Source organism: Pipistrellus hanaki (assembly GCF_964339955.1).
Source record: "Pipistrellus hanaki genome assembly, chromosome: 10".
NCBI lineage: Eukaryota > Metazoa > Chordata > Mammalia > Chiroptera > Vespertilionidae > Pipistrellus > Pipistrellus hanaki.
The window spans coordinates 63,950,487-63,977,578 of record NC_140512.1 but is presented as its reverse complement, the minus strand read 5'-3'; the positions used below and the strand labels follow the sequence as shown (position 1 = coordinate 63,977,578).

At 41.7% G+C, this 27,092-nt stretch overlaps 1 protein-coding gene across 13 annotated transcripts in view; it reads left to right on the top strand.

The window, feature by feature from the left end:
* Positions 1 to 27,092, top strand: part of ST7 (suppression of tumorigenicity 7) — a 227,770-nt gene that overhangs the window by 191,895 nt on the left and 8,783 nt on the right. For all 13 annotated transcript variants that reach the window (XR_014796149.1, XR_014796150.1, XM_084896967.1 and 10 more), the window contains 2 exons: positions 14,754 to 14,904; positions 24,803 to 24,895. Coding sequence is in view for 11 of the 13 variants with exons in the window: in XM_084896967.1 (XP_084753093.1) it covers positions 14,754 to 14,904; positions 24,803 to 24,895 (244 nt within the window). In the remaining 2 variants the exon portion in view is untranslated. The remainder of the gene's footprint in view (positions 1 to 14,753; positions 14,905 to 24,802; positions 24,896 to 27,092) is intronic.

Sequence of the window (27,092 nt, the reverse complement as noted above, 5' to 3'; positions counted from 1 at the left end):
CCCTAACCGCCTCTACCTCAGCCCTGCCACCATGACTTTGTCCAGAAGAATATCTGGAAGGTCTCCCAGTCTCATTAGCATATTACCTTTTTATTAGTATAGATAGAGGCTGTACAGACTGGTTTGCCCTGAAGCATGTCCTGGATCAGGGTGGGGGTTCCCTTGGGGGGCGGGCGGGGCAGCCTGGGTAAGGGGCCTGTGGTGGCTTGCAGACCAGACACACCCCCATTGGAGTGGGGGTCCCCACTGGGGATGGTGCTGGCCTGGGCAAGGGGCTGTAGCAGTTTGCAGGACAGCCACGCCCCCACACCTTCACCAACACTGAGCAGTTTGTTTAAAACAGAAAGAAGGAAAACAAAAAATATTTATGCTTTTATTAGGTACAAATGGAATTCTACTCTTTTAGTTTGTTTGCTACTACTAGTAAGCAAATTATGTAGACTATCTATTATGGGAAAATATAATGATGGAGCAAGGTGTAGCAACATAGAGGCAGGCAGGTCTGTGACGTATTATTGAAAGCATTCCAAGGTATGTGAAACAAGGACTCCCACTACTTCCTGTCTGTGCATCAAGGGAACTATGAGGAGGGGGGAATTAATTAGCACCTTGTCTATTTCCTTTTTCATAAAATGGAGATAAAAATTAAAGTTGCCTAGCTGGTTTGGCTTAGTGGATAGAGCATCAGCTCACGGATTGAAGGATTGCATGTTTCGATTCTGGTCAAGGGCACATACTTCAGTTGCAGGCTCGATCCCCGACCCTGTCGGGGTGTGTGCGGGAGGCAACCAATTGATGTGGCTCTCTCATATCAGTGCTTCTCTGTCTCTTCCCTCTCTCTCTAAAAATCAATGAAAAATTGTCCTCAGGTGAGGATTAACAACAACAAAAAACACCTATATAATAAAAGCCTAGGTGGTGTCATGCCCTCCCATGAAGCCCTTGCGTGACATCGTCACAAGATGGGCACCACAAAGATGGCCACGCACACAATGGAGGTGGGGCCCTGGTGTCTGCTCTGAGTGGTGAGGCCTGGTGGTCCCACAGCTCTGTGTAGTGTGGAGGAGGCCGGTCCCAGCGTCTCCACAGCCTTGTGTGGAGGAGGCAGGTCGCAGTAGAGGAGAGCTGCTTTGGGTGATTGGGCTGGCAGCGGAGAGCAGTTGGAGGTGATTGGGTCGGTGGGGGGGGCAGTTGTGGGCAGTTGTTGGTGATTGGGTCAGCAGAGGAGGGAAATTGGGGGCAATTAGGCTGGCAGGGGAGCAGTTAGGCATCAGTCAGGCCAGCAGGGGAGCAGTTATGGGGCAATCAGGCCAGGGGGGAGGGGGGGCAGTTGGGGGCAATAAGGCCAGCAGGGGGTGCAGTTGTGGGCAATTGGGCCAGCAGGAGAGGGCAGTTGGGGGTGATCAGACCAGTAGGGCAGGATAGTTGAGGGTGATCAGACCAGCAGGGGAGGGCAGTTGGGGGTGATCAGACAGGCAGGAGAGCATCTAGGCATCAATAAGTCTGGCAGGGGAGCAGTTAGGGGGGATCAGGCCAACAGGCAGAGTGGTTAGGGCTGATCAGGCAAGTAAGCAAGTGGTTAGGGGCGATTAGGCAGGCAGGTAGGCGAGTGGTTGGGGTGATGAGGCAGGCAAGCAGAGTGTTTAGGGGTGACAAGGCAGGCAGGCAGGTGAGCAGTTAGGAGCTAGTGGTCCCGGACTGCGAGAGTGTGCAGGCCAGGTCAAGGGATCTCCCCGTCCCCAAGCTTGAATTTCGTGCACCAGGCCTCTAGTATATAGAAAGAGAGAGAGAGAAGGGAGGGAGTAAGGGAAGAGAGGAGGGAGAGAGAAAGAAATGCTTATTAGGAAAACTTGGGAAGCATAGGAGAAGTGCAAAAGAAATTAATCTCCCATAAAATCAGATATTTAGCCATTATTAGTATTCAGTCTATTACCTTCCAATGTTTTTAGTGCCTACAAATACATTTTTTACATACACCATACTCTGTATGTACACTTTATTTATTTAGCAATATATCATGAAAACATTATGCTAAAAATATTCTTCTACCAAAAAGAAGAAATAAAAGGCATCCAAATTGGTAAAGAGGAAGTAAAACTTTTATTATTCACAGGTGACATGATACTTAGTACATAAAAAACCCTAAAGACTCCATAAAAAAAAAAAATAAAAAAAAATAAAAAAAAAATACTAGATTTAATAAATGAATTTAGAAACAAAGCATGGTACAAAATTAACACCCCAAAATCGATAGCATTTTTATATACCAACAATGAACTCTTAGAAAGAGAAATTAAAAAAACAGTTCCCTTTACTATTGCAACAACAACAAAAATTAAGATACTTAGGAATAAAATACCTGTACTCAAAAAACTACAGGTTGTTGAAAGAAGAGATAGAGGAAGATATAAACAAGTTGAAGAAAATACCGTGTACATGGATTGGTAGAATCAACATCATTAAAATGTCCATATTACCCAAAAGAAATTTAAAGATTCAATGCAATCCCTGTTAAAATACCATTGGCATATTTCACAGACCTAGAACAAATACTCCAAAAATTTATATGGAACCAAAAAAAGGTCTCAAATAGCTGCAGCAATCTTGAGAAAGAAGAACAAAGTTGGAGGAATCACAATACCAGATACCAAGTTATACTACAAAGCCACTGTACTCAAAACAGCCTGGTACTGGCATAAGAACAGGCATATACCTAGATAGATCAGTGGAACAAAACAGAGAACCCAGAAATTGACCCAAGCCATATGCTCAATTAATATTTGACAAAGGAGGCAAAAACATAAAATGGGGTCAAGACAGTCTCTTCAATATATGGTGTTGGGGAAAATTGGACAGGAACATGCAAAAAAAAAAAAAAAAAAATGGAGCTAGACCACCAACTTACAGCATACACAAGAATAAACTCAAAATGGTGCAGTTAGGGGGCAATCAGTCCTAGAAAAAACCACAGGCACCAAAATCTCAGACATCACTTGTAGTAACATGTTTTCTGATAAATCTCCTAGCATCGTGGTCAGCAAACTGTGGCTCGTGAGCCAGATGCGAGCCCCTTGAGTGTGGCTCTTTCACAAAATACCACAGCCGCGGTGAGTCTATCTTGAAGAAGTAGCGTTAGAAGAAGTTTAAGTTTAAAAAATTTGGCTCTCAAAAGAAATTTCAATAATTGTACTGTTGATATTTGGCTCTGTAGACTAATGAATTTGCCAACCACTGGCCTAGCATAATGGAAACTAAGGAGAAAATAAACTAATGGGACTACATTAAAGAAAAAGCTTCTGCACTGCAAATGAAACAATCAACAAAATAACAAGAGAGCCCACTGCATGGAAAAACATATTTGCCAATGACAAATCTGATAAGGGCTTAATCTCCAAAATATATAAGGAACTCATACAACTTAATAAAAGGAAGACAAACAATCCAATTTAAAAATGTGTAAAGGACCTAAATATTGATAGAAATTTCTCCAAAATGGACATACAGAAACCAAGAGACATATGAAAAAAATGCTCAAAGTCACTAATCATCTGAAAGATGCAAATCGAAATGACAAGGTATCACCTCACACCTGTCAGAATGGCTACCATCAACAAGTCAACAAACAACGTGTCAGCGAAGTTGTGGAGAAAAGGGAACCCTAGTATACTGCTGGTGGGAATGCAGCCACTGTGGAAAACAGTATGGAGTTTCCTCAAAAAAATAAAAAATAAAATAAAATAAAAACAGAACTACCATTTTACCCAGTGATCCCACTTCTAGGAATATATCCTAAGAAATCTGAAACACCAATTCGAAAAAATGTGCGCACCTCTATTTTCATAGCAGCACAATTTACAATAGCTAAGATTTGGAAACAGCTTAAGTGCCTGTCAGCAGATGAGTGGATAAAAAAATTATGGTACATTTACACAATGGAATACTAGACCACAATTAAAAAAAAAAAAAAAAAAAAAAAAGAACCCTTACCATTTGCAACAGCATGGATGGATCTGGAGAATATATGCTGATCGAAATAGCCAGTAAGAGAAAGATAAAGTATCCTTTGATTTCATTCATATATGGAATCTAATGAACCAAATAAACTGATGATCAAATAGACCCAGAGACATAGAAACATCAACAGACTATTGCACCTCAGAGGGAAAGCAGGGGAGGGTGGTGGGAGGAGATCAGTCAATGAACTTGTATGCATTTAGGCATAACCCGTGCACACAGATACTAATTGGGTGGTAAGGGCTTGGGTGGCGGGGGGGAGGGGGGGGGGAAGGGGGGGGGGACTGGGAAGATGGGAGTGGGCTGGAAGAGGTTAATGGTGGGGGAGGGAAGAGGACATATGTAATATTTTTTTAATTTTTAAAAAATAAATTTAAAAACCATACCTCTTAAACACATACACACACAAATAAATATTCTTCTATTAACAGCTTTTTGGGAACAACTTGATAGCCATCGTCTAATTCAGGGGTCCTCAAACTTTTTAAAGTGGGGGCCAGATCACGGTCCCTCAGAGAGCTGGAGGGCCGGACTATATGAACTACTAATTCCTACTGTAACACCTCGGCTGCGCTCACTGCCCAAAAAACCTGGCGGGCAGGATCAGACTCCTCTGCAGGCCGCAGTTTGAAGACCCCTGGAATTAACCTGTTTTTTCTCATTTTGTTTATTCACATATTTTTTTGCTAATGACTTTCATATGGCTTCTGATCTTATTGGTATGAAAATTCAATAATTGGCTATAAATTAATTCCTTGGCATTAATATCTATATCAGCAGTGGGAACCTTTTTTCTGCCAAGGGCCATTTGGGTATTTATAACATTATTTGAGGGCCATACCAAATTATCAACTTAAAAACTAGCCTGCTATTAAGAGTTGCTTAGTTATTTGGCTACCTCAATAAAATTATAAATGACTCTTTTAAAAAATTAGCCTGCTATATTTGGTCAAACATTTAGCTAATTCACCCCCTAATGCCTTGGGAGGGCCAAAGCAAATGATTTCACAGGCCTTATATGGCCTGAAGGCCAGACATTCCCCACCCCTGAATATGAATGATAACTTTGGGATCATTTTCATTATAGAATTTTAAGACCTTAACAGAAAAGATCTGACCATTCATCTGGGATGGGCTCTGATAGAGAAATCTCAAATTTCTCCTGGGGCTTTCCTGACAGGTAAACCACCCTCTGCTCAAACACCTCCATAACTAGGCACGACTCAGCTCCTCTCTCTGCGTTCCTATATTGGGCATAAGAAGCTAGATTCTGACAAATAGGTTTTGAAAAGTTGCTTCCAAAACTTTTAGAAGTCTGATTTGAGAATCTAGGAAGGAAGTTAGAGACAGGTTGGCAGGCAAGATAGCAGGGAATATAGGCTTAGCTAATAGAAGCCAAGTAATTATTATAGACAGCCTGAGAATGTTCTCTGATTTACAAGATACAGTTATTCTAATTGATTTGTGCATACTTGTAGATAGGGATCTGCCCTTTTCCATTTATTTTTCACTTAACAAGTAAGATATGAAATGTCCCATGCCTTTCTAATTTAAATGTTACACATGTTGAGAACTGACCTTGCCAGCCATCGTAAGCCTGACCAAAAACGTAACACGTTGCTATTAGCCTTTATCATCTGGTTAGAGCCAACATGTTGTATGGAACTGTATAGGAATGTAAACCTCCTTTATAGCATAACCTAATTCTGGCAGAAAGTAGATGTGATGAGAAGGCAGCTAAATTTCCTTGGTAAGTTGTTCTGGTCAGCTTCATGAGGCTGATTAGGCCAAGGATGCTCATTGAGAGACTTCTTAGGAAGAGATTCATGCTCTTGAGGATCTTATGATTAAGCTGAGGGGAAAGACACGTGGATAAATAATATAAGGCAGTATGTGAAAATTATACATATGCTAAGGTCAGAGGGAGCTTAAGGGATAAACAGAACATTACCTCACAGCCCACATTTGGGCTGTGAATGACGTCCTTGAAGCCATATGCACCACATTCAGCCTGCCGGCTGGGTCAACCATCCATCTCACACATGTGCACTACTACTTTCCAAATTGTAAATGCCAGCAATGCTTTTAAATGAATTCTTGTTTTATGACATCTGTTGTAGCCCCACCCCCTTCTAGTTTGTTTCAACATCTACCTGCAAAAATTGGTGGCTGCCAGGCTCAATTCTTCTCAGGAGTCCCTATACCTGAAGGTTTCTTGGGCCAAGAGAAGAGTTTTCTCATAAATGCTTAATGAAACTACTTTGAAAGCTTTCCCTCATAATGGAAATGAAAGGAATAATAGCTTAAACTTTTCTTTCAGCTATTTTTTGGTTATCAGGAACTTCAAGAGATTTCTGTATATGTGGGACACATGTTTTCATATTTAGTTTGACTATTTGGTAGGCAAGGTGGCTGTAAATTATTAGAGAATTCAAAAATCAAAATCTTACTCTAGGGCTGTTATTAGATAAGAATTTTTCCTATTCCTTTGTTCTCTGGATGATTATTAATAGTAACCAGTTGGTCTTCTCTAATTTACTCTGAAACAATTAGTACAGTTTGTAGCATTTTACAAATTATATATCTTTTTCATGACTCATAGCCTTTGGGGTCTTTTTAGGTCATCCTGTGTAGTAGCAACATATAGTCTAATGGCTTTTATTATGGTGACAAAAATCACGAGAGGATAGTCAAACACCTCTAAACATAAAACTCACCTTGATATTATGGCTTGTATTCATGATAAATATGGTGCTAGTTGGATTGCTAGGTAATACAAAATTGTTATTTTTTTCCAAAAGATTTTTGCCTTGTGCTTTTAAAACGAGATGGAGAAGGAAAGCAGTAACTTGTAGAATTTAAAAACGTATATAAACAAGAAGTTCTTTTGGAACTCATACTTGAGGAGATCCCATCAAAACAAACGCCTTTCATGAACTGGCCTGGAAAGATCTTTCTCTTGAAGAAGGCCTTCTTCCTTACCTGTCCCCCAACTGTGGTGGCTGAGGGTCCCTGTTTTCTGCTGCACCGTGGGTAGGCTCTCTCTCTTTCTTACTCTTCCTGGTTTGAGGCTTCTTCAAATAGCAGACCCCAAGTGAGGAAAGTTTTATTTGCTGAAGCCAGAGGCCAGAATGTGTCCTCCCAACTCCTGCTGAGCAGTACACCCTGACACCACCTGTGCCAACTGCACCCAGCAGGCCCAAAGTGCCTAAGTCCACAGTGAGATGATAAAGACACATTGATAGGGGTATTGTAATCTCCATTCTGTATGTCGGGGTTCTTCCATTCTTCCCCCTCTTTCACAAATTTCCACCAACAGTTAAATCCAGACAATTGTTTGTTGTGTTAAAATTGTTGAACATCTCTTCTTATAGCACTTCTTTTGCTGTGTTTGTCCCATTTTAATTCTATATCCCTCTATCATCTGTTAATCTCCATTTTTTTTAGTTATTTTTTATTTTTCAGTTATAATGGACATATACTATTATATTAGTTTCAGATGCGCACCCCAGTGATTAGACATTATATAACTTACTGAATGATCATAGTGATAAATCTCCTACCCATCTGACGTAATACATAGTTGTTATTTTTTTAATTAAATATCTACTGTTGCAGGGGTCTTCAAACTACGGCCCGCGGGCCACATGCGGCCCGCAGAGGAGTCTGATCCTGCCCGCCAGGTTTTTTGGGCAGTGAGCGCAGCCGAGGTGTTACAGTAGGAATTAGTAGTTCATATAGTCCGGCCCTCCAGCTCTCTGAGGGACCGTGATCTGGCCCCCACTTTAAAAAGTTTGAGGACCCCTGGTTTAAAGTATACCTTATGTCCTCCTTTCTCCCCCATTGACCCTTCTGGCCCAGCCCCACTCGCCCACCTGCCTTCACCAGCCTATTGTCTGTGCCCAGGTTTATGCATATGAGTTCTTCGGTTGATCTCTTCCAACCCACCCACCTACCCCTGCCTTCCTTCTGAGATTCCAGTCTGTTCTATGGACTGGATCTGTTTTCTTCATCAGTTTATTTTGTTCTTTAGATTCCACAGATGAGTGAGGTCATGTGATACTTGTTTTTCTCTGACAGGCTTATTTCACTTAGCACAATACTCTCCCAATCCTTTCATGCTGTCTCAAAGGGTAAGAGATCCCTCTTTTTTACTGCTGTATAGTATCCTATGGTGTAAATGGACCACAGCTTTTTATCCACTCACCTGCTGATGGGCACTTAGGATGTTTCCAAATCTTAGCTATTGTAAATTGAGCTGCTATGAATGTAGGGGTGCATATATTCTTTCTGATTGGTGTTCGAGTTTCTTAGGATATATTCCTAGAAGTGGGATCACTGGGTAAAATGGCAGTTCCATATTTAATTGCTTCAGGAAACTCCATACTGTTTTCCACGGTAGCTATACCAGGCTGCATTCCCACCAGCAGTATACTTGGGTTCCCTTTTCTCCACATCTTTGTTGATACTTGTCTTTTATTGATTTATTGATGATAGCCATTTTGACAGGTGTGAGGTGTTACCTCATTGTCATTTTAATTTGTATTTCTCTGATGATCAGTGACTTTGAACATTTTTGCATATGTCTCTGGGCCATCTGTATGTCTACTTTGGAGAAGTGTCTATTCGAGCCCTTTGCCCATGTTTTTATTGGACTGTTTGTCTTCCTGGTGTTGAGTTTTATGAGTTCCTTATATATTTTGGATATTAACGTTTATTAGATGTATCAATGCCAAATATGTTCTCCCATTTTTATTTTATTGATGGTTTCTTTTTAAAAAAAAATATATTTTATTGATTTTTTACAGAGAGGAAGGGAGAGGGATAGAGAGTTAGAAACATCAATGCCAGAGAAACATCAATCAGCTGCCTCCTGTACATCCCACACTGGGGATGTGCCCACAACCAAGCCACGTGCCCACAACCAAGGCACATGCCCCGGGCTGGAATCGAACCCAGACCCTTCAGTCTGTAGGCCGATGCTCTATCCACTGAGCCAAACAGGCTAGGACTTATTGATGGTTTCTTTTGCTGTTCAGAAGCTTTTTATTTTTATGTAGTCCCATTTGTTTATTTTCTTTTTTGTTTCCTTTGCCCTAGGAAACAAAAAAGAAAATAAGGCATGTCTAAGATTCTGGTGCCTATGGTTTTTTCTAGAATTTTTAAGGTTTTAAACTCAAAATGGATAAAATGACTTACATTTAAGTCTTTTATCCATTTTGAGTTTATTATTGTGTATGGTATCACTTGGTGATCTAGTTTCATTTTTTTGCATGTACCGGTCCAGTTTTCCCAACACCATTTATTGATGAGGCTGTCTTGACCCCATTTTATGTTCTTGCCTTCCTTTGTCAAATATTAATTGGGATAAATGGCTTGAGTCAATTTCTGGGGTCTCTGTTCTGTTCCATTGATCGATATGCCTGCTCTTGTACCAGTACCAGGTTGTTTTGATTACAGTGGCTTTGCAGTATAACTTCATATCTGATTTTGTGATCCCTCCACTTTTATTCTCCTTTCTCAAGATTGCTGCGGCTATTCAAATAGGGCTTTTTTTGGTTCCATATAAATTTTTGTAGTATTTTTTTAGATCTGTGAAATATGCTATTGGTATTTTAATAGAGGTTGCATTGAATCTATAGATTTCTTTTTAATTATGTTGATTCTACCAATCCATGAACCCAGTATATTCTTCCACCAGTTTATATCTTCCTCTAGCTCTTTTTTCAACATCCTGTAATTTTCCAAGTACAGATATTTTATCTCCTTGGTTAAGTTTATTCTTGAGTGCCTTAATTTTTTGTTGTTGCAATGGTAAATGAGATTGTTTTTATAGTTTCTCTTTCTCAGAGTTGATATATAAAACCCATTTCTGGGTGTTAATTTTGTATCCTGCTACATTGCCTAATTCATTTATTAAATCTAGTAGTTTTTTTATGGATTCTTTAGGAGTTTCTATATACAATATCATGTCATTTGTGAATAATGAGAGTTTTACCTCTTTCTTTACTATTTTGATGCCTTTTATTTCTTGTTGTCTGAATGCTATGGCTAGGATTTCCAACATTACATATAATAATAAAAGTGTAATATGCTTATTAGACTGGACATCCTTCCAGATAACCTTCTGGACGAAGCTGGGACTGCATGGGAAGCCCAGGTCCCAGGTACCTGCCGCTGGCCAGAGGGAAGCCCGGGTCCCAGGTGACAGAGGGAAGCCAGTGTTGGCAGCCGGAGGAAGGAAGGCCTATTCTTGCATGAATTTCATGCATCGGGCCTCTAGTGTTAAATAAAAGCAGTTTCAGTTTACATCCCTGTCTTGTTTTTGTTCTTAGAGGAAGTGGTTTTAATTTTTTCCCATTGAGTATGATGTTAGCTGTAGCTTTGTCATATATGGCCTTGTATTCCTGTATTCCCACTTTGCTGAGAGTTTTTATAAAAAACAGGGTTAGATTTTTTTGAGCGCCTTTTCTGCATCAGCTAATGGGTAGGATCATGTGATTTTTGTCTTTCACTTTTTTTATGTGATGTATCATAGGTATTGATTTGCAAATATTGTGCCTGCCTCAAAACCTGGAATAAATCCAACTTGGTCAAGGTGTATGATCATTTTACTCTATTATGGAATTGATTTGCTAATATTTTGTTGAGGATTTTATCAACTATGTCCATCCGGGAAATTGGCCTGTAATTCTCTTTTTTTGTAGTGTCTTTATCTGGTTTTTGGAATTAAGATTCTTCTCTCTCTAATTCTTTAAGTTGTAGGATGAAATGGTTTATTATTAATTTTTCTCGTTTTTTGAATAGGCCTGTAGAGCTATGAACTTCCCTCTCAGGACTGCTTTTCCTGTGTCCCTGAGATTTGGGGTTGTTGTGTGTTCATTTTCATTTGTTTCCATGAAGTTTTTTATTTATTTCTTGATCTCAGTAACCCCTTCATTGTTTAATAACATGTTATTTAACCTCCTTGTGTTTGAATGTTTTTAAATACTCTTACTGTAGTTGGTTTCTAATTTCATTCCATTGTGAGCTGAGAAGATACTGATATGATTTCAGTCTTCTTGAACATGTAGAGATTTATTTTGTGTGCTAACATGTCATCTGTCTTTGAGAATGACTCATGTGAACTTGAGAAGAATGTCTATTCTTCAGCTTTGGTGTTAAATGTTCTATAAATATTAATTAAATCCATCTGATCCAGTGTTTCATTTAGAGTGTCTGTTTCCTTATTAATTTTTTGTCTGGAAGAGCTATTTAACAAAGTCAGCGGGTGTTAAAGTCCCTTACTATGACTGTTTTGCTGTGGATCTCTCCCTTAAAATCCTTCAGAAGTTTTATATATATGCACTCCTATATTGGGTACATATATGTCTTAAAGGGTTATAATCTCTTCTTGGATCGATCCCTTTAGTATTATGTAGTGACCTTTATTGTCTCTTGTGATGGCCTTCATTTTGAAGTCAATTTTGTCAGATATGACTATTGCTACTCCAGCTAATTTTTTCATTTCTGTTTGCATGGAAAAATTTTTCCATCCCTTTCCTCTCATCCTGTTTTAGTCTTTTGTGCTGAGGTGGGTTTCTTGTAGACAGCATATAATTATATCATGGTTTTATATCCATTCAGTCACCCTATGTCTTTTGATTGGAGCATTTAATTCATGTACATTTAAGGTAATTATTGATAGCTATTTATTTATTGCCATTTAAATTCTTTATGTCTATATTTGCTTCTCTATTCTTCTTCTCATTGTAGCAGTCCTTTTAGCATTTCTTGCAATGCTGGTTTTGTCATGATAAACTTCTTTAGCTTTTGGCGATAAACTCCTTAAGCCTTTTTTTTTTTTTTTTTTGTCTGGGACACTCTTTATTACTCCATCTATTTTAAATGATAGCCTTACTGGATATAGTTATCTTGGTTTCAGACCCTTGCTGTCTATTACCTTGATGACTTCATGCTATTCCCTTCTGGCTTGTAAAGTTTCTGATGAGAAATCAGTTGACAGCTCTATGAGTGCTTCTTTATAGGTAACAAATTGCTTTTCTCTTGCTGCCTTTAAGATTCTCTTTAATTTTTGGAATTTTAATTATGATGTGTCTGAGCATGGGCCTGTTTGGATTCTTCTTTCTTGGTACTCTTTGTGCCTCCTGACCTTGTGTGACTTTTTCCTTCACCAGGTTAGGGAACTTTTCTTTTTGTTATTTCTTCAAAGACTTTCTCTCTCTCTTGCACACTTTCTTTTCCTCTGGCATTCCTATGATGTGAATTTTACATTTGATGTTGTCCCATAGCTCCCTTAAGTTGCCCTCCTGTTCTTTAATTGTTTTTTTCTTTTTGGTTCTCTGATTGACTGTTTTTTTTCTAACCTATCTGCTTAATTCACTGACCCTATCCTCAGCTTCCCCTTTTCTGCTGTGTATTCCTTCCACTGTGTTCTTTATTAGTGCTATGTCATTCTTTATAGTTACTGTATCTTTTCACATGCTGTTGTGCATCTTTGCCATCATTATTCTGAACTCTATGTCTGACAAATTTCTTATCTCCATGTCATTTAACTCTTCTTCTGGATACTCTTGTTCTTTCATTTGAGGCTTTTTATTTTAGTTTTTGTCACCTCATTTTGGCTGCCTGTTTGGGTTTGTGTCTGTGTGTCAGGTAGATCTGCTAATACTACCAATCTCTAGTTCTGGACAATGTTAGACACTGTTTGTGACTGCCCTGAGTACCCTGATTGGACTGTCAGCAACCCACAGCTTATACTCCCTCTGCTGAGGCTGGGTGTCTTTGGGAAGGACCAAGATGTGCAGTGGGCTCTGCTTTTCCTAGACCTGGGCCCAGAAGGAGATCAGGCAGACTCATAGCCTGCAGATACCCACCTCTGCCTGAAGTCTGATTGTATTCAGGCTTGATTAGCCTTAGGCTATCGGTCACAGGGTGGGGCTACTTGTGCTGAACTTAAAGGTGCCCAAGAGAGGCCAAGCTGTAAACCAAGGCCAGATGCTGCTAGAGCCATGTGTGGGGCCACTTAGCAATATGTATGGTGTACACAAAGACCAGTTGCTGCTTAATTGAGTGATTTTAGGAAAGTCTGAAGCATGAGGCAAGAAAGGCCAGTTGTATGGAAACGCCTCTGAAACCAGTTTGGATGAGCCTACAAATTGCATGGGGCTTGGTCTAAGGCACTCACCATGGTGGGATGAATGTTGTGAGCCAGGAAACTTGGATATGGCACCTGCCTGTCAGCTCTTTGCTTTGAGGGGGAAGGGGGAAGGAGGGAAACTTAGCAAAGGAACAATGGCCTCTGCCTGCATTTTCTCTGGCAGAAAGCTGCACTGCCTCCACCCAGCTCTTGGCCTGTTGCCAGACAATGCAGTCTCTCCATATGTTCCTGGTTCCTTTCAAGGTGCTGCCCTGGTGCTGGAGCTTTGAGGGAGTGAGTTCAAGTAAGTCTGTGCACAGGCCCTTTAAGAGGGACTTCCTGGGACTCCAGCAGCCCTTTATCTCCCTCAGCCTTGATCCCCGCTGGTTTTTACAGCTGGAAGTTATGGGGCTTGAATCCTGGGTTGGGAGGCTTGGTGTGGGTCTGGGATCCCTCGCTCCTCAGGGGGCCCTCACAGCTAAGATATCCTAATTTTCATCTGCCACACAGTGGGTGTAGCACCAGCTCATTCCATATCTCCACCCCTCCTACTAGTTTCAATGTGGCTTCTTCTTTAAATCTCTTGTGAAAGACTTCCATTCAGCTAGATTTTAGGTGGTTCTGAATGATGGTTGTTCTGTAGTTTAGTTGTAATTTTTGTTAATCTCCACTTTAAAGGAGATGCATATGTTTATGTGATGGTGGTTGGTGGTGGTTGAGCATGTACATGTGTGTTGGGAACAAATGGGGAAGGGAGCTAATGAGTAGTAAATGGAAGGCCAGGCAGCAGGAAGAAGTTACTATTTTCAAATATAAAATAGCATCCTAAATTTATTTCCCTTTCTGTCCTAAACCCAAAAAACTACAAATGGGAAATTAGTGTTATTTGAGCCTCCAGGAAAAATATTCTTTCTTGCCCTGTACCCCCAGTCCTTTGTAGAAGATGGGAATGAAGAGGTGTAAGCTGAGAACCCTCCAGTCTTTGGGAAAGGACCTCAAAGAACATTGTACTTTGGGGTCTGTACTGCTCCCCTCCTTGGTTCTTCCAGTGCTCTGGCTGCTACCCTCTTCACTCCAGCATCTGAGCAGTGATGGATGACCCTTTTCACAGCACTGGGTCCTCCTTGATAGATCTGTATAGAAAAGTCATGGGCAGTGCTAGCCAATCTCAGATCTCTCTAGCTCAGCTGGTTTAGTTATATGATTTCTTAACCTTCACGTGTCCATTTTCATTCTGGTACATATCCCTCCATCATCAGAATAAAATTATATTATACCAAATTATATAATTATAATTGTATTATACCAAATTATTGTGTCTTCTAAATTTTCCTTTATGCTATTTGTCTATATTTGTTTGCTTACAGAGCCTTAAAGGCTCTGATCTTCAATGTAGTAAACTAGTACAAGGCTAATCATCTGCCAGCAAACTCTGGATTGCTGGATGTTTTATTTGTTGTCTTCAAATGTAGTAATGGGGTTGCCGGTGTGATGAAATGCTTATGAGTGGTGGCTTTATGGAAATCAAGCTTTCTGTTTTCAATATTGAATTCCAAATGACTATGTATTAATGCATCTGTCTCCTGCTTTTTTGTTTCAGTACCTACTAGAAATGAAAAGCTTAATTCTACCCCCAGAACATATCCTGAAGAGAGGGGACAGTGAAGCAATAGCATATGCGTTCTTTCACCTGGCACACTGGAAGAGGGTGGAAGGGGCTTTGAATCTTTTGCATTGTACGTGGGAAGGCAGTAAGTAATTTTCTTTTTTTGAAACATTTTTAAGAGCATGAAAAGATGCTATAACTGTTTTTATCCTGATTGCCCATGGTGAATAATGATTTGCACATCAATAGCTGTTCCTCTTTGTGATGTTCCTTACTGCGAGATGGTTAATTACACAGGCTCTCCATTTCCCTGGTGGTGGTGGGTGTGACTATGGTGGTAAGGCAAGTTTCTACAGCAGGTGTGATGAGTCTGGATGCTTATCCTTCTGGCGGAAAACCCTCTTTGGGGAACTGGACAGCCCAAGGGAATCTTATTGTGGGAGTCTTTGGCCTGGTGTTAGACCTGTGCTGGGCTCTCATTACCACTCTCAATGGACTTTTTGGATGGGTTAACTAATGAGCCACAGCTCTCCTTTACAAGAGTCAGGTAGCCAAACACAAATGAGCAGCAGTTCTGCTTCAGAACAAGAGCAATCGCCATTGGACCCTGGTGTTCGGTGGCAGGTTATGTTAGACTAGAAGCCCAGTGCACGGATTCATGTACTGGTGGGGTCCCTCGGTCTGGTCTGTGGGGATGGGGCTGAAACAGGCTCTCCAGTATACCCCGAGGGGTCCCAGATTGTGAGAGGGCACAGATAAGGCCGAGGGACCCCACTGGTGCACAATCGGGGCTGGGGAGGGACTGCAGGAGGTCTCCAGGCTGTGTCCGACCCATCTCATCCAGTCCTGATGGGCCAGACCCCAGGAGCAAGCTAACTTACCAGTGGAACGTCTGCCCCCTGGTGGTCCGTGCACATCATAGTGACTGGTCGAACAGTCCAACAGTCAACACTTAGCATATTAGGCTTTTATTATATAGGATGGCTGTGACTAGCTCCCATGATTCCGTGTAAGGAGAAGAGGCTCAGATGTGGTGATATGTGTCTCTGCCCTGGAGAAGTTCTTCTCTGCTTGGGTGTAGTAACCAGTAGCGTGTAACAGCTGCCAGTGGTTCTTCAGAAGGGAGAAGTCTTTGGGGGTGGAATGGTCATGTGTAACCTTATGGATCATGTGAGATTTGAACCAAACCTTGAAGAATTGGGCCAGTATTATAAGCAAGGACACTGGGAGAATGTAAATAAAGGGGAAAGCCCGAGACTGTGGATTATTGGACACGTGTTTTGACACTCTGTTATCATTAATTTAAGCAAAAACAAGTACGACATGTAATATGAGGTTTTTTTCTCCTTTCCTGGGGAAACAAAACAAATATTAATCTTTTTAAAATTTTTTTGTAGTTCCTCCCTCCTCTTATCAGCTTTATTAAACAGATGTCTCTTTAATCCCTTTAACTCTGTTTGTCTTAGCTGCTTCCATTTTTATTTTTATAATCTGCTCTTCCCTCTTCCTGTCCTCCCTAACCTAGTAGGAATCTAAATTGGAGCAGGAAGAGGGCAGCGCGGGGAGGAGCCAAATGGGGTAAAAGTGAATTGATAGAGATGGATGGGACTCAAGTTGATTGAAAGTTTTTTGTTTAGTTGTTTTGAAAATATTTCTTTAGATAATTAATAGTTGGACTACGTAGACAATTTACCATTTATAACATGAGGGATGTTGATTTGATTGATGCTTCTACCCCCACCCATTCTGTAAGTGCATTAACATATTCTAGGTGTCCTGGTGCTGGTACTTGGATGTGTTAGGACAGCACACTCCTCTCAGGCATGTGTGGGCACATGTACAGTCCCCTCTGGCTTCAGTCATTGTTGCATTTAGGGTGTTCTACCCAAATAAGACAGAAGGAATTTTTATTTAAACACAAGAGGGGAAAACTACACACACACACACACACACACACACACACACACAAAACAACAACAGAAAAATCATAACAAGATTGAACATGAGAAGCCTCAACCTAGTTGTGGATAAATTAAATGAATAGATTGACTTACCAAATAAGAACATATTCCTACATCAGCATTTTGGAAACAGTAATAGAAGCTTATCAATTGGATCCAATTGGAAGAAAAAAAAAGTTGCCAGTTCTAACCTAACTGGTTTGGCTCAGTGGATAGAGCATCAGCCTATGGACTGAAGGGTCCCCAGTTCAATTATGGTCAAGGGCATGTCCCTTGGTTTTGGGCACATTCCCAGTAGGGGATGTGCAGGAGGCAGCTGATCGATGTTTCTCTCTCATCGATGTTTCTAACTCTTTATCCCTCTCCCTTTCTTTCTGTAGAAAAAAAAAAATCAATAAAATATATATTTTTTAAAAGTTGCCAGTTCTATAGAAAGGATCAAAAGGGGTGCATAGGGGCAAAAAGTGGGAGAGACGCTGTTAGGAATGCATAACTATAAAAAGAAATTCTCTGAGAAATAACTGGAAATTCTATTTGGAAATTAGTTACCCATATAATCGTTTAACAACAAACAGATGCTTTGAATCACCTGGAAGGACAATGGGATTTCAAGCAATGTGATGTGACATAGTGAGTTCCACAATCAAATAGGGGAATGTAATTATTAGAGTAAAAAAAATGAAATCCTATACATAAAACAGTATGGCAAGACAATGAGAGTCCTATAGGAAAGGGAATCTCTGCTCCTGGTTCTTACTGACAAATAGGAACCACTCCAGGAAGTTACACTGCTCTTCGGTGTTCCAAAAGAGATCCGTGGAAGTGCTCATTAGGTTCCAAATGCTGTGGAACACCAAGAGCCTTGAAGAGTATGTGTAGAACTGGGTAATCCTACAGAGGGTTTGCATTTCCAGCATCTCATGCATTCTTTCTGGTAAAGTTCTGAGTTAGGCAGGGCAGAGTTATCCATCTTGATTGCTCAAGGGCAGGACAACCCTAGCCGGTTTGGCTCAGTGGATACGAGTGTTGGCCTGTGTACTGAAGGGTCCTGGGTTTGATTTGGTCAAGGGCATGTACCTCAGTTGCAGGCTAAATCCCCAGTCCTAGTCGGGGCATATGCGGGAGGCAACCAATTGCTGTCTCTTTCTCTCTGTCTCTCCTTTCCACTCTTTCTAAAAAAAATTAGTGGAAAATATTCTTTGGTGAGTATTAACAAAAACAAACACACAAATAAACAAGAGAGAGGAACAGATTAATTGAGTAGAGTGACTTGTTGAATGCCATGCAGCCATTGTTGGTGGAGACACGATATCAACCTAAGTTCACTTTACCTTCACTCCTCTTTTCTATAATATCAGCCAGTTAGGCCTTTCCCACATAGAAAAGGGATCAGAGGATCAATTCTCTTTGAAACATTTGCCTACGCCCTCAGCTTCTTCATCACTACTTTCAGGCTGAGGTGCAGTATACTTACTCCCTTCCTAGTGTTTGTAAAGTTAATCATTGTATATAAAACCATATTTTTATTGTTGAATACTGACTTAAATACTTTGAATGTAGAATGAGCTTATTTTTATTAAAAAAAGAAAGAAATCCAATTGTAAACAAAGGAAAGAAACTGGAAATTAATACATCCTTAAATAAATTTTAAGTGATTTTTCCCTTCATATTTGCATTTTTAAATTTTTATGCAAGGATATATATTTCCTACAAGCATAAATATGTATATATATGTGTGTGTGTATATACATATATACATAAATTTAAAAAAATATTTCATTACAAGCACTTTGGTCTTTTTTTACAAACAAAGCTATAAATCTGTCATGCAATTTAGATTAAAAAAAATATATACCATTCCAACTCCACACAATTGTGTACAATCCTTTGCCATTACTTCTAGGTCAGTGTCCAAAGTTAAGTGAAAGCACCAGAGCTCTGAGTTTTGTTTTATTTTAATTTATTTTTTAGTGAGGTGTAATTGACATATGGTATTAGTTTCAGGTATACAATGCGATGATGTGATAATTTGTACATACTTAAGATCTACTCTCTTAGCAGCTTTCAAATATGCAATACAGTGTTATTGACTGTAGTCCCCATTTTATAACTGATGTTTTTGCCTTTTGACCCCTTCACTCGTTTCACTCCCAACATCCTATGGTAACCACCAATCTGTTCTTTGTATTTAGGATGAGCTCTGGATTTTAAACCAGAGGACTTGGGTCAGAATTCTGACTTGCCTGCTTACAGTGGTATTTACTTAATATACCCATTTTTTGAGCACTGTGAATCACTCATGATATTGAAAGCCAGCCCCTACCCCACCCCCACCCCTGTACCCCCTGCCCCGGGAGCTTCCGCGCAGTTGCCCAGAGGATGATTGCAGCACCTGGGCTGCGCCCTCATCCTCCTGGAGGAGTTGATGGGCCTCCCCTGGGCCTCGCCGAGCCAGGAGGCTGCACTTCCTCCAATGGCCACATGGTGGTGCCTTTTGACATCTCCAGCCTCCTGGCTTAGGTTTTCTTCTTTAAATCGGGTTTGTCTTCCTTCTGAACGTTAGGGCATCCCCAACTTCCTTTCAGTGTCCCCTTTTCATTAATGGGGAATTCAGGAGGAAGGTAGCACCTAATTTCACTAGTTTCCATGTTAAAAATTAGTATTTTTTTGGTCAAATTTTAATTTGGAGATTAAAAAAAATCTGTCAGAAGTATTGTTTAGGGGTGGGATGGAGGTTTATTTTGCTTTTCTCTTGTGTGTGTGTGTGTGTGTGTGTGTGTGTGTGTGTGTGTGTGTTTAATGTTGGAGCGTTAGTCATCTTGTGGGATTAAGTGAGTTTCTCAACAATTAGGCTGAAATAACTCACATTTTTTTCTAAAACCCCCAAATCCAGCTGATGCATGGCAAAGATTGTTTGGGTTTGAAACATATGGTAGTTAAATAAAGAGTCCTCAAACCGCAAGTACATCAGCATTTCAAAGGTTTCTAAAATGTTTGATTCATCACTGTCCCAGCCCTTGAAATTACACAATCTGTTCCTTAAAGTTAGAATAATCAAGAAAGGGGGAAAGTTTTAATTTATAAGATTTAAAAATATGTTTCTTAGCTCATTACACAGCTGCCATCTTATCTGAATTATATTTATTTTAAACACTCTAGGTTCTGGATAATCTCTCTCTCACACACACACACACACACACACACACACACGCACGCACGCACACACACACACACACACACCGCTGCAAGTATGAGTTGAATATAAAAAATACATATGCATGCAGGATTCCACTTGAACTGGGTCTTATTTACAATGGTATTGTGCCTTTGGGGCCCTATTTTAATGGCACGTCTTCTATCTTACCCTCATTAAATACTGCCGTGGCCTTATCTCCTTCCTACCTACATCTTTTCGAGGCTGTTTTGGTTGCATTTATTTTATAAAGCAAGGTAGTCTGTGAACTTTAAGATTTAACTTTCTAATTCTATATATCAGAAGACTAGTATGCCATGCATGGGGTACATCACTTAGCCTTTCTTTGTTTCCATTTATTCTCTCTACCAAGTAAGACTCTTTATTTTCTTTCTGGAGACCCCCCCCCCCCAAAAAAAAAAAAAGAATTCACTAAATAATGTATAAGATAAGAAGGCAGTGGTTTTCAGGAGGACTAAGGCAGAGTTTTTCCTTTGCGAGGAGAAAGTAGCCCATTGTTAAAGCATAGGATGAAATTCTGATTCTAATTTATTCTCTTTGAACCTAACGGTAAATGCTCCTTGCTGTAAGATGTGGGCCTTGGGGCATTTCCTCTAACTAAACCTTTCCTCCAGAAGGCTGGCACCTTTTGGGCTGCTGAGGAGAGATCCCCACCCCCACTGCACCATCCCTGACGTCTAAGATTGTGTTTCTTGGGGGAAGCAGTGGTCCGCTAAAGTCCTGGCGATAGTTACCGTTTACGACTAGCCAGCGTCCAGATCCCACCTTCTGCCCAGTGAGCCCAGCTTGCTCCTCATGTGATGCTCGCTGACTGACCACAGTTTAGATCCACCTTCGTTCCTAAAAAGGAAAGTCTGCTCTTTCTGATTGTGCACTAGTTTGTTCATTCCTTCACCCAACAAACATTCCCTGAGTCCCTCCTTTGTGTTGGGGATGCCAAGATGGGTAAGGCTCTGAAATGCTTTGGGAGGAACATGTGTATGTGTACACATATGTACAGATATATTCACATGTGCATGTGTGTGTAAGCAGTCCTGTCATGGAAGTAGGAGCAGAGTGCCAGGGTGACTAACAAATTATGAATCTGCTGTAAATCTCTAGAATTTCTCTTCAGAATTAGAGTGGAACATCATTTAATCTAACCAAAGGAAACTGATTTCCCAAGGCCACTAACGAGATACCGAAAGAATGTGGGTCAGGACCTGGGCTTTTGACTTTTGTACTTTCTCACACCCAAATGTCTCACAAAAGACGGACAGCCCTCCCGGGCAGTTTCCTACAGGGCAGTGAAAGGTGAGAATACAGCATTTGTATTTAGATGATAATTTTCTGTTCTATCATTTGCACTTCTAATTGTTTACAAACAAGCAGCATTTTTATTTGTAAGCTAGAGTGTGACCTAACAGAGAGAGCCTGAACTTGAGGGTTAGTGGAAAGGCAGGGTGGAGGGGAAACTAACTTGTATTGGGCAGCCAGGCGCTGTGTACAGACACCCTGACCTCTGCTGTCACACGTAGTCCCCTTGACAGCTCGCCAGGTCCGCGATATTCTCATTTACAGACCAAGAGACTCGACACAGATGAATGGCCCACCCAGAGACATGCAGTCATTAGCCTGGTCAAGTTCAACTCCTTCTTTAGCTGTCACCCCCTCCTCCTCCTCCAGATAAACACAGCCCCACAGGTCTCTCCGACAAGGAGCTGTCACAGTGGGAACGTTCACACATATTTTCATGGTCATTGGATCACCCACTTTCTGCCTTCGCAGTGAGCTCGGTCTGGGCAGGGACCGTGTGTCCTGCTCACTCCTCTCCGATCCTTGCTGCGTGAGAAGATGTTCACTTGTTCAGGAGGTAGAGCTGGGACTCAAGTTCAGTTCTCACTGTTACCAGTAATCAGCCTGCATGAGGGTCTCTGGATCCCCTTTGGAAAGACAACACAGACAGTGTTACCTCCTAGCTTTGTCTGTTTCCCTGGGGAAGTCAGGCATGGACTTGTTCCCGGGGCCATCCTTCTGTCCACTCTTCGGTTCTGCTGATGTTTTCCTCCGTGGTGCAGAGTGTTTGCTGTGCACCGCACTCACAGACTGGGAGCCGGCAAAGGGTGTCTGGTCAGGCGTAGAAGGTAGCAGTGCAACACGGCAGCCTCACTGTGGAGGCCTGTGTGTCCGTTAACTGGCCCCCGGGTCTGTCACCCTCTGCAGGGGCCTGGCAGAGAGCGAGGCAGGAGCCACACACACAAAGGAGCATGCAGGTGCCATCTGTGCGCCATGTAATAACACCCAGTGGGCTAGCTTTTGGGTTTTGTTTTTAAGCAAATACATGTATATCTTTAACTTCTTGGAAATGAGTGTTTTCTCAGAAAATATTTTTAGGAGGTTTGTGATCACACATAAATCAAATTCATAAAATAGATTAAATGACCGTATTCTCCTTCATATTTGCTCTTGCAAAATTTCTGGACATGAAAGCCACAGGTTCTCACGAGGGAGCAGCTGCAGCAGTTTTGCAGGGCAGGGACCAGGAGGCGGAGGCGGAGCTGTGAGGCAGGAGCAGCGCCCCTCCAGCTCCAGGCTCCCCTGCATACGCCCGCTGCACTTCCCTGACCTGCACACAGGGGGCTGAGGGGTGGGATTACACAAACAGAACTGTACTTGTTTTTCTTCAGTGAAGCCAAAAAGTCTTACTATTATTTTATGAACTCGATGTAGATAACAATTGACATGAGAAAGAGCATGCTTTGAAAGAGTCCTTAATACACGTCTTTACAATCATGTCGCTGGGGGGAGGAAGACAGTATGTGTGTGTATGTGTGAAGCTGTATATAATCAATGTCTCCAGCCTCTCCAAAGAGACCAGAACTGATTAGAAGAAAAAAGCTAACTTGATGCATATAATTCTGTATGCATGTAAAAATACATTTGGCATCTGATTGAAAAGATACCAACTAACCATTTGATTTCCGTGGTTGAAAACTCTCAAGATCTTGTGCTTCTATATTTCATTTTAAGAATTACTCCCTGAAGTACATACTGACTTCAAATTTTGAATAAAATCTACCATTCAAATGTATAGTCACTTTGAAAACTGAGCGTTTATTTATATCATATAAACCTGAACAGATTCTTAACTACAGCAGCCCAGTTGTACATGGAGAATCTGGATTTTAAAAAAAAAAGAATAAGAAAGAAAAACTTTCACATACATTTCTCTATATATTTGGGATATTTTTAAAGGAGCCATCACTTATGGGAAATGGTATTAAAATCCTGCCATACTGCAATTTAAATGCACCACTTCCCAGAAAATATTTTAGTGTATCCTACTAAGGACTAGAACGATCTTTTTTGGTTTTGTAGTTTTCTTCTTCCCTTGCAAGCTTAATTCCATTAAGAGATGTGGTTTCTTGGAGTGATCTTTGTGTGCTAACAACTGGTATGGAGAGCTCTCTCTTGGCTGGTAGCGGGCAAAAGTCATCTTTGTTTGCATGAAGTTAAGGTCTGATGAGCTAGGGTGAGCCTTTCATTTTAAGAACAGTTAAAGACTGGGGTGTTTTTAATGTTTTAATCTCTGTTTATGAGGTTCCTGTTACGAGAGGAAAATTGATAACATTTTTAACTCAGCAAACTGGCTCTGCTCTAATCCCGAGTTTACGTGATTTATATTCTCCGTGGCAACGCACTGTAACCTCAGAGTGATACCACTGTGGTGTAGATTGACTGCATTCCAAATGCTGGGATCACATACATAATGTTTTTACTTTTAAATAATATTCAGACACCAGAATAAATACCATATGTGCACCGATGCTGGTTACAATGGAACCTTGTCATTTCTTGTGAGGGAGAACATTCTTCGTTTCTGATTCCTGTTTGAAATAAGTATGCAAAAAATAAATACATACATTGACAGCATTTTGAGGAGGTTTAGGCAGTCACACAGCTAAGGCTGTGGCTACGATTCCTTGAAATGTTGCATTAAAACTAAAAAGAATCCTGTGTCGCCACCGCCCCTCTTTGACAGGCATGAAGGCCAGGATTGATAGCCAGCATTTCCCGGTGCAGGGCTCAGTTGCTGTATTTTATATCTACAACACTGTAGTTAAAGGACATCTGCTGAAGAGAAATCACCTCCGTGAGCACTGTTCATAGGAACGGTGAGACTAACATGCTGATGACATTGTCACGGGGAGAGGAACACAGGTGATAGGAGGGGACAGGTTGATTGGAAAGCCAGGATTCATATGATGCCACAAACGCAGAACTTAGGTGGCCCAGCATCAAAACACAGTCTCTCTGGATCCATTCTTTCCCACATGATGTTGAAGGTTTCAATGTTTCATAATGTTTAGCAATACCTCCCAAGTCATGCATTTTTAGATTTTTGTTTTTATCCATCTTGGTTGGAATTCTAATCCACTTAGACATATTTTAAAATGCCTTTCATATTTGTGCATCTACAACAGGCTCCAACAAGTCAATCCACATTTTTTTCTTGGGGAAGCGTTTCAGTGCAGGTTTGTGCTGTTCCCATCAGCTGAGCTCTATTGAATTAGTGCTTATGGCATTTTAATAATATTTCGTAGATGAGGAAATTCTGGGCATTGGACTTGATGGCTTCCCTACTCCTCTGCACCCCATCCCCACCCAGTTTTGTGAGGTTTGCCCAGAATATATAGTGAGATTAATGTGTGAGTCATACATCATAATGCACCTCTGACAGCTTATCTGGCAGTGACTCCGAGTTTGGGGAAATCTTGCATCCTTTCTAGGAGTTATTTGTAGAAGCGTTCCCCATTATGAAAAATGCTCAAAAGTTGAGAAGTTCTGAGACCAATATTGAACCTCTAACATCCTGTCTCTCCTTGCAGCTTTCCGGATGATCCCTTATCCCCTAGAAAAGGGGCATCTCTTTTACCCTTACCCGATCTGCACAGAAACAGCAGACCGCGAGCTGCTCCCGTGTAAGTGCCCCTCTGTGTTCAGCCTGAGTGGGGTGGGAATGCAAAGTGTTTCATTACTCTTCTCCCAAACTCTGTCCTTATTTGATAGCACATTCTATCTTCAAGTGACTTTGAAGTGAGTGGGTTTGGCTGCCTGCTCCTCCAAGTCTCCTCAGATTTGTCAAAGAGAAGGACCCCAGAGGACTGAAATTTGCATGAAGAGGCATCATGTTGGCCTGAGCACAGAGACCCCTACTTTGGGGCTGAGGTGGTCTGGACTGGCCTAGCGTGCAGAATGTGCCTGGCCTCTCCTCTGGCCACAGCAGTTCGCACAGACTTCAGGGGAGCTCAGACGAGTCACTGATGGGAGAGCAGCACTAGGACCCCGGCATCTTTACCTGAGGTGGATGTGGGGGGGCAGGCAGGTGTGTTCTCTGTGGTGATGCAATACTCCGGGCCGGAGGGATTCCCGCGAGCGCCTAAGGGCTGCGCCTAGTGAGTTGGCGTTGGCGTGCCATGTGCGGAGCCATGTGCAGCCTGGGCGCCGTCCCAGCCAGTGCCCGCCCAGGCTACTGTGGACAGTATGGTTTGGGTGACTGTAGCACAACACAGTTTGACAGTTCTGGGTAGCTAGTTGTTATCAGATCGTCTTGTGCACCAGGAGCATGTCCAGGCTCTTCTTGTGGCCCTGACTTCAGACCTATTTTTCTCCCTTAGATAATGAGCTCCAAATTTTGGCTATTCCTTCTCTCCCATCTCTCTCCTGCCACCCCCTCCCTTTACCAGCCCCAGTTATATCATACTCATAACTAGAACATATTTAAATGCTTTGCCCAGAGGAATTGTGTAACGTTGGAGCCCTGAGTGCATAGTAAATTGTCCAACACCAGCATTATTGAGCCGGTCATAAATCTCCACTGTGGTGGGGTCTGGGTGCAAAACGAATCTCTGTCTGAAATGGCAGCAGCAGGGGGTAGCTCACCGGTCTCCTTGCTCGCTAGCCCCGGTCCGGTGTGCTCTTTGCTCCTGAGGGTGCTAGAGGCCTCAGTGACATGTCCTCACTGGCCGAGTCCAATGGTGACTAGGGTCTGGTGTCTCACATGCATTAGATCTGATTTCAGAAACCCCTGGTATGGGCCACACTTTACCTTTGACTCCCCCCCCCCCCTTCAGGGAGATCTATGTTAAAGTTTCAGTTTTCTAGTATGAGAGACATTTTTCTGAAAGTACATTATTTTAAATGCAGTTGAGTCCAACTAAGTTTCCGTGGGGGTAGATTGACCGTTACAACAAGATTACGATTCTTAAAAGAAACTTTGCAGGAATAATCTTTATAAGGCGGAAGTAGGAAATTAGGGCTCACACTTATTTAGTTGCCACAGTGGCCCTGAGTACACCTCCATCCCCATCTGAACCCTACAGCTTGACTTCCAGGTTCAGGTGTGTGGTTGGTTGTGCTTTGTCCCTCTCGCCCTCTCGGCCCTCTCTACCCTTAGTGTCAGCAGAGTGGATGGCTTGGGGGTCTAAGTAATGAGAGCCGAGCAGTCAAGGAAAGGCCTTTACATCTTGGATTTGCTGAGGAAAGGGGGGCGCTTCGATCCTTTTGGTCCAAGTGGCGATATTGTTCACACGCAGTCTCATGGTTTCCCTCTACCAGGGCCTCTCAGGGAGGCCAGACCCGCCTCCCCGGTCAGCACCCCTCCGGCCAGGTCACAGGCAGCCACGAGCCACAGGAAGCTGGGAGTCCATTTTCTCAGTGGTACCGCTTTTTGGTTTCCCCAAACCCAGTATTTGAAATGTGAAAGTTATGGAAGGTGCTCTTCAGAGCACCAGTTATTCATTCATTCATTCATTCATTCATTCATTTATTCATTCATTCAGGCAGTACTTGGAAGTATAGTCATCATCACGAGTCTCCTACAGTTGTGCCAGCTGACCCTCTGCTCCAAAGCCCTGGCCAGAGAAAGGGGTCCTGCTGAGCGTCTCTCGCCCTGGCAGCCCCTCCCTCAGCACACCTAGCGTGCATCAGGAGAAAACAGAAGAACTCGTACCGCTGCCTAAACAATTGCAGGCAGGTGAAAACCTAGAGGCAGGATCTTTTTTCAGTGCACTGACTTTGGATTTTCCAGGTGGTATTCAGTGAACATGCGTTTTATAATTCGAATAAAGTTTTGTTTCCTGTGTGTTCACTTTCAAGAAAGGAAAGTTATATATCAGG